The sequence below is a fragment of the Anolis carolinensis genome, unplaced genomic scaffold (assembly GCF_035594765.1).
Source record: "Anolis carolinensis isolate JA03-04 unplaced genomic scaffold, rAnoCar3.1.pri scaffold_7, whole genome shotgun sequence".
Taxonomy (NCBI): Eukaryota; Metazoa; Chordata; class Lepidosauria; order Squamata; family Dactyloidae; genus Anolis; species Anolis carolinensis.
In genome coordinates, this window is record NW_026943818.1 from 11542427 (window position 1) to 11558923 (window position 16497).

The 16497-nt window shown below is 41.9% G+C and overlaps 1 protein-coding gene across 2 annotated transcripts in view; it reads right to left on the bottom strand.

Annotated features, from left to right (window-relative positions):
- The window catches only part of sardh (sarcosine dehydrogenase), a 66339-nt gene that overhangs the window by 18693 nt on the left and 31149 nt on the right, over positions 1-16497 (bottom strand). For both annotated transcript variants that reach the window (XM_062959695.1, XM_062959696.1), the window contains exons 16-17: positions 15507-15654; positions 9564-9657 (exon numbers count right to left, since the gene is read on the bottom strand). In XM_062959695.1, coding sequence (XP_062815765.1) covers positions 9564-9657; positions 15507-15654 — 242 coding nt within the window. The remainder of the gene's footprint in view (positions 1-9563; positions 9658-15506; positions 15655-16497) is intronic.

Sequence of the window (16497 nt, forward strand, 5' to 3'; positions counted from 1 at the left end):
GAGGTTGAGAGGTCTGTTTGAAACTAGGCAAGTGGAGTCTATCTATCTATCTGCTCTGGTCATGTTCCGGAAGCATTCTCTCCTGACGTTTCGCCCACATCTATGGCAGGCATCCTCAGAGCTTGTGAGGTATTATAGTCTTTGGTCTCAAGCATTTCTGAGAAGGAAACTCAATGTATACAATCGAACATTACATAAACAACATGATTCATTTCCCCCACTTCCACGCATCCCTTTGTATTTTTATACTAGCGTATCGGTTTCACAGCCTCGAGTCCCGTCAACACAACAACGTCAACAACATGCCGACAATGACACCGACACAATAGGGCCTTCCGCCACGCACGTATTTGTAGGTTGGGGAAAACATTTTGATCTTTCGGTGCGCCGAAACGGAGCTGTCATCTCGGCTCTTTCCGAGACGCTCATTTAACATGACACGGCGCATTAATCGAGATTAGCCCGATGAAATATTCATGGCTCATAACCGAGACGAGATATGCAAATCCGTCGCTGGAAACGGGGAAGGCAAAGAAAGACGTGGTGAGGAAGTGTCAGTTACAAGCTCGGCGCGGCCATGTGCCGCTCCCCGAACGCATGTCAAGCGGAGGCGCATCGCAGAGAGACCAATGACAACAAAATCCGAGTGTCCACAGGTGAAACCGATCTTTCTCCTGAAGGAAATAGTCCAAAATTGCACTACAAATCACATGAGTCACTGGAAATTGCTACATGGTAGACATGTCCAAAAAATCGTTTTGAATCGTATATCGGAATTATTTCGGATTGTTCTCGCTTTTTGATACGCATTCCGAGACATTGTCTTACAGCGCAACCAGCAATGTAATTCAAACCATTGTTGGCCCATTCTCTAATTGTCTCTTAATATTTCGTTAATTTCCCCCCCCCCCAATTTTTTAAAAAAATATATTTTAAAAAATATTTTAAAAATTGTTTTTGTTTCTGCAACCTCCCTTGAATGGGAGCTTAGCGCAGCCTAACATGGTTGCAGCTCCCCGGCCAATCAGAAGCTTCCACGATGGACACAAAGGGCTTTGTTGCTGGTTCTTTCTCTTAGCAAGGGAATTTCTAGTTTTCAAAGTATCTTTGTACAACTTGCAAGGGCATTGCAAATTTGATGAGGATAGCTCAAGAAATGAGGGCGGGAGAACCCTGTAAAAGTCCCCCCCCCCCCCCTCGGTTCCTTTTTTTTTGTGATTGCGCATGCGCGTCCACCATTTTAGAAACATTTAGAATCATTACAAATTTTTGGAAATATCCGAAATTTTTGGGTGAAAAAATCGGAAATACTTTCTATATTGAAGGGCCAGCACCCCCTACTTTAGAAACGAGAATTGAAAAGTTTTTTTTCATCGATCGGACATGCCTACTACATGGAGGAGGCCATGGGTTTCCATGCTTTGAAAGGGACCCCAAACAAACTCTATTCTGCCGTTAAGGACACAATCAAAGCCCTCCCAACAAATGACCACCCAGCTTTATAGGCATTAGACTAACAACTTGGAAGTGCCTGTCAACATTTGGCTAGGAACATGAAATGATCGCTTCCATATCACTGGGGTAGTGAATCCATTTTGGGGCTTTAGGCAGAAGGAGATTAATCTTCCAAACATATTGTCAGGATCTCCAATCCTTGACATCTACACCCAAGAGTACTGAAGGAACTAGCGGAAGTTATTTCAGAACCACTGGCAATTATCTTCGAGAGTTCTTGGAGAACGGGAGAAGTCCCAGCAGATTGGAGGAGGGCGAATGTGGTCCCTATCTTCAAGAAGGGAAAAAAGAACGACCCAAACAATTACCGTCCGGTCAGCCTCACATCAATACCAGGCAAGATTCTGGAAAAGATCATTAAGGAAGTGGTCTGCAAACACTTAGAAACAAATGCGGTCATTGCTAATAGTCAACACGGATTTACCAAAAACAAGTCATGCCAGACTCATCCGATCTCTTTTTTCGATAGAGTTACGAGTTGGGTCGATACAGGGAATGCCGTGGATGTAGCGTACCTGGATTTCAGTAAGGCCTTCGACAAAGTCCCCCACGACCTTCTGGCAAACAAACTAGTAAAATGTGGGCTAGACAAAACTACGGTTAGGTGGATCTGTAATTGGCTAAGCGAACGAACCCAAAGGGTGCTCACCAATGCGTCGTCTTCATCATGGAAAGAAGTGACAAGTGGAGTGCCATCCGCAGGGCTCCGTCCTGGGCCCGGTTCTGTTCAACATCTTTATTAACGACTTAGACGAAGGGTTAGAAGGCACGATCATCAAGTTTGCAGACGACACCAAACTGGGAGGGAGAGCCAACACTCCAGAAGACAGGAGCAGAATTCAAAACGATCTTGACAGACTAGAGAGATGATTGGCCGAAACTCACAAAATGAAGTTCAACAGGGACAAATGCAAGAGACTTCACTTCGGCAGAAAAAATGGAAATCAAAGATACAGAATGGGGGACGATGCCTGGCTTGACAGCAGTGTGTGCGAAAAAGACCTTGGAGTCCTCGTGGGGAACCAGTTAAACATGAGCCAACAATGTGATGCGGCAGCGAAAAAAGCCAATGGGATTCTGGCCTCATCAATAGGGGAATAGCGTCTAGATCCAGGGAAGTCCTGCTCCCCCTCTTTCTATTCTGCCTTGGTCAGACCACACCTGGAATACTGTGTCCAATTCTGGGCACCGCAGTTGAAGGGAGATGTTGACAAGCTGGAAAACGTCCAGAGGAGGGCGACTAAAATGATTAAGGGTCTGGAGAACAAGCCCTATGAGGAGCGGCTTAAAGAGCTGGGCCTGTTTAGCCTGCAGAAGAGAAGGCTGAGAGGAGACATGATAGCCATGTACAAATACGTGAAGGGAAGTCATAGGGAGGAGGGAGGGAGCTTGTCTTCTGCTGCCCTGCAGACTAGGACGCAAGGGAACAATGGCTTCAAACTACAGGAAAGGAAGGAGATTCCACCTGAACATCAGGAAGAACTTCCTCACTGTGAGAAGGGCTGTTCGACAGTGGAACTCTCTCCCCGGGGCCGTGGTGGAGGCTCCTTCCTTGGAGGCTTTTAAGCAGAGGCTGGATGGCCATCTGTCGGGGGTGCTTTGAATGCGATTTCCTGCTTCTTAGCAGGGGGTTGGACTAGATGGCCCATGTGGTCTCTTCCAACTCTACTATTCTATGATTCTATGATTCTATCTCTGGTCAGCTGACAAAGAACAGATGCCAGCCATAAAGCAGGCCGGCCATAAAACATAAAACCTCTGGTATGTGAGAGTCCCTATATATGTGGCACAAAAGAAGATTCTGGCATTCGGTACAATAAAAACTTAGATAACTCCATCCATGTTTCCAGAGTTATCCAAGATGCCAAGCTGCTCTTGAACAGAGTTTCGGCACTTTTCAATCCAAGATGTCGAACCAATTCCTATCTGAGTTTGGAGAGCGACTTTCCATCCCTATAAATCCCAAGGAGCTGTTCGAGGTGTTTCAGCACCTCGGATAGCTCCTTAAAACCTCACAATACGATCTGGAGCCACTCCATTGCAATTCCGTGCACTCATTCCCGTTCCCGCAGTGGAAATGAGCACTGTGTAGGCTGCCAGGGTGACAACGTGTGATTTTTCTGGGCATTTTACCATCTCCTGCAAAGGGTTACAATAGCAACTCTTTGGCTCGGTTGCACAAACTGACGACGAGAGGTCTTTCACCCTTGCCTTTGTGTTTGAAACATTCACAACCTTGAAACAACCCAATGCCATGGGTGTTTATCTCCATGCCGCTGGCATAATATAATGTCTGCTTTTTGCTACTTATGTGATTGCGACCATTGACTAGTTTGGTCCGTAGCTTCATCAATCCAAACAAATTCAATACAGAGCGAGAGGGGAAATGGTCCAACTCTCTCTACTCTCTTACCTGGAAAATTTCAACATATCATGTAGAATCATCCAGTTGGAATCATCTCTTAGGTTGTCACTCGTGTTCGAGTATGACTGCCTTCCAAGAGTAACCATCTGTCAAGTAGGAAATTTAGGTACTGCTTTATGCGGGGAGGCTAATTTAACTATGTTGTCGAAGGCTTTCATGGCCGGGATCACAGGGTTGTTGTATGTCTTTCGGGCTGTGTGGCCATGTTCCAGAAGTATTCTCTCCTGACGTTTCGCCCACATCTATGGCAGGCATCCTCAGAGGCTCTGAGGATGCCTGCCATAGATGTGGGCGAAACGTCAGGAGAGAATACTTCTGGAATATGGCCACACAGCCTGAAAGACATACAACAACCCTCTAATTTAACTAATTTATGACACCATAAAATTGCCAGCAGCGCGTGGAAAGGAATGAGGAAGTAATACCATCAAGGACTCGGTGTCACAGCTGGACAGTGAAGCGGCAGCTCCCTCTGTGGCTGGCATCGAGCATACCCTCATGAAACCGGAAGCTGGAAAATGTTAAATTGCCTCCGTGTGTGTCTATATGTCATATGTCTAATGGCATTGAATGTTTGCCATATATATGTGCATTATAATCCTCCCTGAGTCCTCTTTGGGGTGAGAAGGGTGGAATATAAATATAGTAAATAATAATAATCATCATCATCATCATCATCATCGAAAAATCATTGAAAGTGAGGGCATAAATATGCCTAATGTCCAAACAATAAAGTGTAACCAGCCAGAGGCCTATAAACATCTGGGCATATTACAGCTGGACAACATCAAGCATGAACATGTGAAGACTGTGGTCAGTAAAGAATACACACAAAGGGTCAGAAAAATTCTCCAAAGCAAGCTCAATGGAGGCAACACCATCAAGGCCATAAACACCTGGGCCATACCTGTCATAAGATATACTGCTGGCATTATAAACTGGACACAGGTGGAACTGGACAATTTGGACAGAAAAACAAGAAAACTCATGACCATTCATCATCCACTGCACCCTCGCAGTGATGTTGACCGGCTATATCTGCCTAGAAGATCAGGGGGCAGAGGACTCTTGCAAGTAAAACAAGCAGTCAAAGAAGAAGAACATGCCCTGGCAGAAGATGTAAAACAAAGTGAAGAACCTGCTTTGATTGAAGTCAAAAATCAGAAACTCCTCAAAACACAGCAGACAAAAAACCAGTACAAGAAAACCGCACTACAAACTAGAGCTGACAGCTGGCACAACAAAACATTGCATGGAAAGTTCCTTGACAAAATTGAAGGAAAAGCTGACAAGGAGAAGACCTGGTTCTGGCTCACGAATGGGACCCTGAAGAAGGAGACAGAAGGCCTGATCCTTGCAGCCCAGGAGCAAGACATCAGGACAAAGGCAATTCAGGCCAAGATCGAAAAATCAGCTGAGGACCCAAAATGCAGACTGTGCAAGGAAACCGACGAAACCATGGATCATATCCTCAGCTGCTGTAAGAAAATTGCACAGACAGACTACAAACAGAGGCACAACTATGTGGCCCAAATGATCCATTGGAACTTATGCCTCAAGTACCACCTCCCAGCAGGAAAGAACTGGTGGGATCACAAACCTGCAAAAGTATTGAAAAATGAACATGCAAAGATACTGTGGGACTTCCGAATCCAGACTGACAACACACCAGACATCACAGTTGTGGAAAAGAAAAAGGTTTGGATCATTGATGTTGCCATCCCAGGTGAAAGTCGCATTAACGAAAAACAACAGGAAAAACTCAGCCGCTATTAGGACCTCAAGATTGAACTTCAAAGAGTCCGGCAGAAACCAGTGCAGGTGGTCCCGGTGGTGATGGGCACATTGGGTGCCGTGCCAAAAGATCTCAGCCAGCATTTGGAAACAATAGACATTGACAAAATTACGATCTGTCAGCTGCAAAAGGCCACCCTGCTGGGATCTGCACACATCATCCGAAAATACATCACACAGTCCTAGACACTTGGGAAGTGTTCGACTTGTGATTTTGTGATACGAAATCCAGCGTCTCTATCTTGTTTGCTGTGTCATAAAATAATAATAATAATAATAATAATAATAATAATAATAATAATAATAATAATAATACATCACACAGTCCTAGACACTTGGGAAGTGTTCGACTTGTGATTTTGTGATATGAAATTCAGCATATCTATCTTGTTTGCTGTATCATAATAAAATAATAATAATAATAATAATAATAATAATAATAATAATAATAATACATCACACAGTCCTAGACACTTGGGAAGTGTTCGACTTGTGATTTTGTGATATGAAATTCAGCATATCTATCTTGTTTGCTGTGTCATAATAAAATAATAATAATAATAATAATAATAATAATAATAATAATACATCACACAGTCCTAGACACTTGGAAAGTGTTCCACTTGTGATTTTGTGATATGAAATTCAGCATATCTATCTTGTTTGCTGTATCATAATATAATAATAATAATAATAATAATAATAATAATAATAATAATAATAATAATACATCACACAGTCCTAGACACTTGGAAAGTGTTCCACTTGTGATTTTGTGATATGAAATTCAGCATATCTATCTTGTTTGCTGTATCATAATATAATAATAATAATAATAATAATAATAATAATAATAATAATAATAATAATAATACATCACACAGTCCTAGACACTTGGGAAGTGTTCGACTTGTGATTTTGTGATATGAAATCCAGCGTCTCTATCTTGTTTGCTGTGTCATAATAAAATAATAATAATAATAATAATAATAATAATAATAATAATAATAATAATAATACGCACTGACTATGTTATCATCAGCATATTGGAGTTCTATAACAGACGTTGTAGGACTTTTTCTGAATGAGCACAGACTACATTATCATCAGCATATTGGAATTATATAACAGACGTTGTTGTGCCTGGGCTGTGTGGGAAGACACAATCGAAGCCCTCCTGATGGGTGGCCATCTAAACCATTTCAAAACCTCTAAGGCAGGATATTCAATCAGGACGTTCTCCTTAATATTTAGACAGAATCTCTTTTCCTGCAGTTTGGATCCTTCTCTCGCCCCCTCTTCAATATGACCTCCCTTCAAATATTTAAATACGACTATCATGTCCCCGTTTGGCCTTCGGTTCTCCCAGCTAAACATCTCCTCAGGCCGCTCCTCATCCAGATTCATTTTTTCCTGGCCTTGGGTCATTTTGCTCGTCCTTCCGGGGTGTCCGTCTTCCTCTTGAATAGAACATGATGTCAACCTGCGTTTGGCTCCGCCACCAAGACGACGGTGACAGCTCTCGGAGCGCGACTCTATTGTCAGGGCTCCCAAAATAAACTCACAATACCTTTGCGATGGTTGCCGGAGGAGTCGCTTTTCAAACCCTGCCATTATCCGCCAATCACTTTTATTTTAGATTTGTCTTTGCAGATGTAAAACGGGGTTGCAGCTGGGAGAGAAGTGAGCAGGCATTCATTTGTCTTCCTTGTATATCCATGGTCAGAAAACCAACAAACTATCAACCTTCTACTTCTGTTAAAGGCTCATTGGGTTGAATAATTTGTGATGAGCAAGCTCTCCTTGGAAATGTTATCTTTTTGGTCTTCAAAAGTGTCTGTCGGTCAGTAAATCGGACAGCTCAGCCATAGCTCAAACCAAGGTCCAAGAAAAGTATGTTCAGTGGACACTCTGGATAGAGGATCTCGGCAAAAAAGTGCCTTTTTCAAGCATTGTATAACTACAAAAAAGCCAACCTTCTATCAGGTTCCAAAAACAACCCAATATTGACTTTGAGTCAATTTAATAATAATAATAATAATAATAATAATAATAATAATAATAATACACTTGGGTAGTGTGCAACTTGTGATTTTGTGATACGAAATCCAGCATATCTATCTTGTTTGCTATTTCATAATATAATAATAATAATAATAATAATAATAATAATAATAATAATAATAATAATTAGAATATCTGGTGGATGAGGACTCTTACAAGTAAAACAACCAGTCAAAGAAGAAGAACATGCCCTGGCAGAAGATGTAAAGCAAAGTGAAGAACCTGCTTTGATTGAAGTCAAAAATCAGAAACTCCTCAAAGCAGAGAAGACAAAAAAAACCAATACAAGAAAACCGCACTACAAACTAGAGCTGACAGCTGGCACAACAAAACTTGTGGTTTTGTGATACGAAATCCAGCATATCTATCTTGTTTGCTATGTCTTAATAAAATAATAATAATAATAATAATAATAATAATAATAATAATAATTAGAAGATCTGGTGGCAGAGGACTCTTGCAAGTAAAACAAGCAGTCAAAGAAGAAGAACATGCCCTGGCAGAAGATGTAAAGCAAAGTGAAGAACCTGCTTTGATTGAAGTCAAAAATCAGAAACTCCTCAAAGCACAGCAGACAAAAAACCAGTACAAGAAAACCGCACTACAAACTAGAGCTGACAGCTGGCACAACAAAACATTGCATGAAAAGTTCCTTGACAAAATTGAAGGAAAAGCTGATAAGGAGAAGACCTGGCTCTGGCTCACGAATGGGACCCTGAAGGAGGAGACAGAAGGCCTGATCCTTGCAGCCCAGGAGCAAGACATCAGGACAAAGGCAATTAATAATAATAATAATAATAATAATAATAATAATAATAATAATAATAATAGAAGACCTGGCTCTGGCTCACGAATGGGACCCTGAAGAAGGAGACAGAAGGCCTGATCCTTGCAGCCCAGGAGCAAGACATCAGGACAAAGGCAATTAATAATAATAATAATAATAATAATAATAATAATAATAATAATAGAAGACCTGGCTCTGGCTCACGAATGGGACCCTGAAGAAGGAGACAGAAGGCCTGATCCTTGCAGCCCAGGAGCAAGACATCAGGACAAAGGCCATTAATAATAATAATAATAATAATAATAACAGAAGACTTGGCTCTGGCTCACAAAAGGGACCCTGAAGAAGGAGACAGAAGGCCTGATCCTTGCAGCCCAGGAGCAAGACATCAGGACAAAGGCCATTAATAATAATAATAATAATAATAATAACAGAAGACTTGGCTCTGGCTCACAAAAGGGACCCTGAAGAAGGAGACAGAAGGCCTGATCCTTGCAGCCCAGGAGCAAGACATCAGGACAAAGGCCATTAATAATAATAATAATAATAATAATAATAACAGAAGACTTGGCTCTGGCTCACAAAAGGGACCCTGAAGAAGGAGACAGAAGGCCTGATCCTTGCAGCCCAGGAGCAAGACATCAGAACAAAGGCCATTCAGGCCAAGATCGAAAAATCAGCTGATGACCCAAAATGCAGACTCTGCAAGGAAACCGACGAAACCATTGATCATCTCCTCAGTTGCTGTAAAAAAATCGCACAGACAGACTACAAACAGAGGCACAACTATGTGGCCCAAATGATTCACTGGAACTTATGTCTCAAGTCCCACCTCCCAGCAGCAAAGAACTGGTGGGATCACAAACCTGCAAAAGTCTTGGAAAATGAGCACGCAAAGATACTGTGGGACTTCCGAACACCAAGCAGGTATTTGGCCATCTGAAAACCAACTTTGGATAGGAGTACATCGGAGCCTACCATGCAGCCTGCGACCTTCACCAGCTTGTGTGTGGAGAACGGAAAAGCACCATCACCAAGATCCGTATCAAGGACGTCTTGCAGAACTTCACGGCTGTGAAGAAGGAGAAAAACCATTGTGAGGACATTATGGTCACCAGTGATCCAAGGGCAGACCCATTTCCCCTTCACGGTTTCATACTGTTGCCAGATGCCCAACCCAGGATTGGTCGCTTGTCCTACAACATACTCGATTACAGTAGAGTCTCACTTATCCAACATAAACGGGCCGGCAGAATGTTGGATAAGCGAATATGTTGGATAATAAGGAGGCATTAAGGAAAAGCCTATTAAACATCAAATTAGGTTATGATTTTACAAATGAAGCACCAAAACATCATGTTAGACAACAAATTTGGCAGAAAAATTAGTTCAATATGCAGTAATGCTATGTAGTAATTACTGTATTTATGAATTTAGCACCAAAATATCACGATATATTGAAAACATTGACTACAAAAATGCGTTGGATAATCCAGAACGTTGGATAAGCGAGTGTTGGATAAGTGAGACTCTACTGTATATCCATTCTATATCCGTTATATTACATGTAATATTACTAATAATGTTACAATATAGTGTTATAGGACAATATAGTCATATATAATGCTTATATTGTGCTATACGAATAACATAATATATTGTATGTACATATTACTTGTAAGCCGCCCTGAGTCCCCTTCGGGGTGAGAAGGGCGGGATATAAATGTCGTTAATTAATAATAATAATAATAATCATTTATTTTATTTATTTACAGTATTTATATTCCGCCCTTCTCCAAATAATATAATATATTGTATGTACATATTACTTGTAAGCCGCCCTGAGTCCCCTTCGGGGTGAGAAGGGCGGGATATAAATGCCACTAATAAATAATAATAATAATAATAATAATAATAATAATAATTTATTTTATTTATTTACAGTGTTTATCCGCCCTTCTCACCATGAACGGGACTCAGGGCGGATCACAATGTACGTATACATGGCAAACATTCAATGCCATTAGACATACAGACAGAGACAGAGATGAAGGCAATTTATTATTATTATTATTATTATTATTAAATTATAATAATAACAATATTTAAATCAGTGCTGGGTTGGGAAGAAATCTCTCAATACAGAGACAGAGACAGAGATGAAGACACAGAGGCAATTTATTATTATTATTATTATTATTATTATTATTATTATTATATTATAATAATAACAATATTTAAATCAGTGCTGGGTTGGGAAGAAATCTCTCAATACAGACAGAGATGAAGACACAGAGGCAATTTATTATTATTATTATTATTATTATTATTATTATTATTATTATTATTATTTAATTATAATGATAACAATATTTAAATCAGTGCTGAGCTGGGAAGAAATCTCTCAATACAGACAGAGACAGAGATGAAGACACAGAGGCAATTTATTATTATTATTATTATTATTATTATTATTATTATTATTAAATTATAATAATAACTATATTTAAATCAGTGCTGGGCTGGGAAGAAATCTCTCAATGCATGACTCTTGGGGGCCCCTTCCAACTCAATAGGGGAAGCATATTAATTAGTTTAGAGGCTGGATGGCCATCTGTCTGGAGAGTTTTGATGGTGCCCTTCTGCCTAGAAGACTGAGGTTGGATTAGATGGCCCTTGAGGGTCCCCTCCAACTCTAAGATGCTATGAAAATGTAGAATTGATTCATATAAGTTTCTATTGGTTAATATGAGAAACATTCAATGAGATAGCTATTGTGGCTTTAAAAAAAAGTTTTAAAAAATTCCCTAAAATCAGTAGATGCACGAATATTTCCGAAACTTGGCAGGAACGATCCTCTGTTATCTTGTATCATTGTATGGAAAATCCAAGGAGATAGCTCTTGTAGTTTTTTTAAAATATATTGTTCCCCAGAGTACTATTATTATTAATATTATTATTGGCACACATCAGATGTAATGCGGAGGCATTCCTCTCCCAGGCTCAGTTCAGATTCCCAGAGTAACTTTGAAAATTCCCCAAAATTCAGTGGATAAGCGAAACATTCTGAAACTTGCTGGGCTAACAGTGGTTGATGTATTCTACCACTGGAGTAAGTTTCACCCCAATAGTTGTAAAAATAAGGGAGAAAGGAGCCTCAGAAGTTTTCCGACTTGCACAAACTGGAATGGTCTGGACCAGAAGAGTCCCCAAGCTAAGTGGGCACTTTCTGAGTTATAGTCCCATAATGTAACTTTCCAAAATTCATGGTTCTTTCCCCCAAAATTATAGCCTCTTTGTATTCTGGCTCTCAAACTTTAAATATGCCAGAAAAGCTCTTGAGTTTTCTTTTCTCCCCCGAGGAAGCCAATGCTGACAAGAACCACACTGTCGATCTCTTGAAGCTTGGAGGATTTTTGTGCTCGGCGGGCACCGGATTTCTGTGGCATCGTGTCACAAATGCCAACGAATCCGGCGTGACAGGCCTGCCAGTGTCCCCGAGGAAAGCCAAAGGATTGGGAAAGGAGGGGGCAGCATTAGGGGAAATTAACGAAACCTCGGGATAATGAGTGAAAATCCTCTTACGGTTTCCAGTGCAAAGAACGGCTGTCAGAGCTGGCTGTCAAAACGGCATCGCCGCGAGCGGGCAAAATCGGGCTTCAAAGGGGGGAAAGCAAAGCTTTGGAGACGAGCAAAATCCCACCTGCTTCAATCCAAGTGCACTGTGGCTCAAAACTTTCCGGTTGATCATTTAGTCCAGGGGTCCCCAAACTAAGGCCCGTGGGTTGACCTAAGTCTACCTGGTCTTTGGAGGTCTCTTTGCTTATCTATGGTCTTATGAGATCGTCTAGATGGTCTTTGAAGGTCTCATTGCTTAGCTATGGCCTTATGAGACCATCTAGATGGCTTTTGGAGGTCACTTTCCTTACCTATGGTCCTATGAGACTGTCTAGATGGCCTTTGAGGGTCCCTTTCCTTACCTATGGTTTTATGAGATTGTCTAGATGGCCTCTGGGGCCCCTTTCCTTACCTATGGTCTTATGAAACCATCTAGATGGTCTTTGGAGGTCTCTTTGCTTATCTATGGTCTTATGAGACTATCTAGATGGTCTTTGAAGGTCTCTTTGCTTAGCTATGGTCTTATGAGACCATCTAGATGGTCTTTGGAGGTCTTTTTGTTTACCTATGGTCTTATGAGATTGTCTAGATGGTCTTTGAAGGTCTCTTTGCTTAGCTATGGTCTTATGAGACCATCTAGATGGTCTTTGGAGGTCTTTTTGTTTACCTATGGTCTTATGAGATTGTCTAGATGGTCTTTGAAGGTCTCTTTGCTTATCTATGGTCTTATGAGACCATCTAGATGGTCTTTGGAGGTCTTTTTGTTTACCTATGGTCTTATGAGATTGTCTAGATGGTCTTTGAAGGTCTCTTTGCTTAGCTATGGTCTTATGAGACCATCTAGATGGCTTTTGGAGGTCACTTTCCTTACCTATGGTTTTATGAGATTGTCTAGATGGTCTTTGAGGGTCCCTTTCCTTATCTATGGTCTCCTGATGGCCTTATGAGATCATCTAGATGGCCCTTGAGGGTCCCTTTCCTTACCAATGGGGACGTCTCCAACTCCATCTCTCCATCCACCCATGTCTGTCGGTCTATCTATATATCCATCCATCCATCTATCAACCCACCCATCCATCTTCATCTCCAACTCCATCTTGCCATCTCTCCATCCACCCATTCACCCATGTCTGTCTGTCTGTCTATCTATATATCCATCCATCACTCATGTCTCTCTCTCTCTCTGTCTATCCATCTATCCATACATCTGTCTATCGACCCATCCATCTATCTGTCTCAATCTCCAACTCCATCTCTCCATCCGCCCATATCTGTCTGTCTATCTATCTATCCATCCATACATATATCCATACATCTGTCTATCAACCCACCCATCCATCTATCTCCAACTCCATCTCCATCTCTCCATCCACCCATTCACCCATGTCTGTCTGTCTATCTATATATCCATCCATCCATCATCCATCTGTCTATCAACCCACCCACCTTTCCATCTATCTCAATCTACAACTCCATCTCTTCATCCACCCATGTCTGTCTATCTATATATCCATCCATCTGTCAACCCACCCATCCATCTATCTTCATCTCCATCTTGCCATCCATCCATGTCTCTGTCTGTCTGTCTATCCATATATCCATACATCTGTCTATCAACCCACCCATCCATCCGTCTCAATCTCCAACTCCTTCTCTCCATCCGCCCATTCACTCATATCTATCTGTCTATCTATCCATCCATCCATCCATATATACATACATCTGTCTATCAAACCACCCATCCATCTATCTTCAACTCCAGCTCCATCCATCCATTCACCCATGTCTGTCTGTCCATCCATCCATCCATCCATGAACCCACCTATCCATCTATCTCCATCTCCATCTTTCCATCCACCCATTCACCCATGTCTGTCCATCCATCCATCCATCCATCCATCCATCCATCCATCCATCCATCCTATCCATCTATCTCCATCTCCATCCACCCGTTCACCCATGTCTGCTTGTCTGTGCTCCTGCTTCCAGGCACCACATGGAACCTCTCCACTTGGGGGAGAGAGGAGGAGGAGAAGCAGCAGTCAGGAGGCTTGTTGTCATGCCTTTCATGGATAATCAGCCTCTCCTCTCCCGATATCCCCATTGTTTTGGCACTATAAGAAGGTTTCACAAGACCAGTTCCTCTCATTGCACGGACCAGGCCGCGGACCATATTTTAGTTCTTGGGGACCACTGGTGGTCCACAGACCACAGGTTGGGAACCACTGATATACACCTATCCATCCATCTCACTATCATCAATTCATTTATTTATTCTATATTCTGCTTTTCTCCCAAGTTGGGACCCAGGGTAGTTTACCAAACTACACACATATATATACTAGCTGTGCCCGGCCACGCGTTGCTGTGGTGAAGTCTGGTGGTACGGGAAATAAAGTATTGAGGAATTGGTGGTAGTTAAGGTAAAGGGTAAACGTTTTCCCCTGACATTAAGTCCAGTCGTGTCTGACTCTGGGAGTTGGTGCTCATCTCCATTTCTAAGCAGAAGAGCCGGCGTTGTCCGTAGACTCCTCCAAGGTCATGTGGCTGGCATGACTGCATGGAGCGCCGTTACCTTCCACCGGAGCAGTACCTATTCATCTACTCTCATTTGCATGTTTTCGAACTTCTGGGTTGGCAGAAGCTGGGGCGTTAGATAATCTGTGGAAGAGGCCTAAGTGAGGCCTAACTCTGCCTGTCCCCAGGGGTGAGTGGGTTGCTAGGAGACCAAGTGGGCGGAGCTTAGCCTTCTAACTGGCAGCAATTGGATGAAAGGAATTATTCCTCTCCCTCTAATTAGGACTTTATTTTTCTTTTCTTTTTGTTGTATCAAACTAGAGGCATGGGTGATGGGTTGTGTTGTCAAATTTCGAGGTTGGGGGGCCTGTAGTTTTGTTGTTTTGTGGGTTGCCGTGATGCCATCACTCATTTATATATACAGATACTAGCTGTGCCCGGCCACGCATTGCTGTGGCTAGGACTTAATTTTACTTTTCTTTTTGTTGTATGAACGTAGAGGCATGGATGAGAGATTGTGCTGTCAATTTTCAAGGTTGTGGGGCGTTTAGTTTAGTTGTTTTGTCCGGTGCCGTGATTCCATTACCCTTTTATATATATAGATGATACATAACCCATGGGCTGTCCCAAAACAGAGATGGACCAAACCTTCCTGAGAAACTTCTCCAGACTCCCCAAATGCTTCTTAATACTTGCAGGAACACTCATCAATATCTTCCCTGTCCAATCCCTCCTTGCATCTTCTTCCCACCTGGGATATTTTGGACGTCCGGCTGCTCCTCTCACCTGGAAGGTCCTTGGATGCTGATCATGCCAAGCTCTTCTGACCGGTCCATCAGTTGACACTGGAACTTCTTGTCCTGCAGAACCGTCGTGATATGGGACCAGTTGTGTTGTGCCACCGCACCACCGACAGCAAGGTAGTAGCCATCCCCTGGATTAGAAGGACAAAAAAAGAGCCAGAAGATGGATAGGAGTTAGGCCAACATACCTCCAAAAACACCAGGTAGGGTCTCCTAGCTAGTAGGAATGTCCGATCGATGGAAAAAGTGTTTCAATTCTCGTTTCTAAAGTAGGGGGCGCTGGCGCTTCGATATAGAAAGTAATTCCGATTTTTTCACCCAAAATTTTTTTTTATATTTCCGAAAATTTGTAATGATTCTAAATGTTTCTAAAATGGCGGACGCGCATGCGCAATCACCAAAAAGAAAAAGGAACCCGAGGGGGGGGGGACTTTTACAGGCTCTCCCGCCCTCATTTCTTGAGCTATCCTCATCAAATTTGCAAATAAGCTCCCATTCAAGGTAGGTTGCAGAAACAAAATAATTTTTAAAATATTTTTAAATATATATTTTTAAAAAATTTGGGGGGAGGAAAAATTAACGGAACATTAAGAGACAATTAGAGAATGGGCCAACAATGGTTCGAATTACATTGCTGATTGTGCTGTGAGACAATGTCTCGGAATGCGTATCAAAAAGCGAGAACAATCCGAAATAATTCCGATACACGATTCAAAACGATTTTTTGGACATGTCTACTAGCTAGCCTTGGGATGTTTTTCCTTCAAACTGATTGGCAAAGTTTGAACCTTGGGATCTTTCGTTGACTGCATAAAGTCTTACAAAAGCTGGCGTTAAGTGCTCTGTAATTTACCAACTCATTATTTCCAACACCGAGGACAACCTGTCTGGGTGCTCTTCGATTTGACAGGCAATTAGACCGAGCTTTTTCGCTGTCAAAGCAAGTAACTGTCCACAGTTGGTTTCGTGAGGAG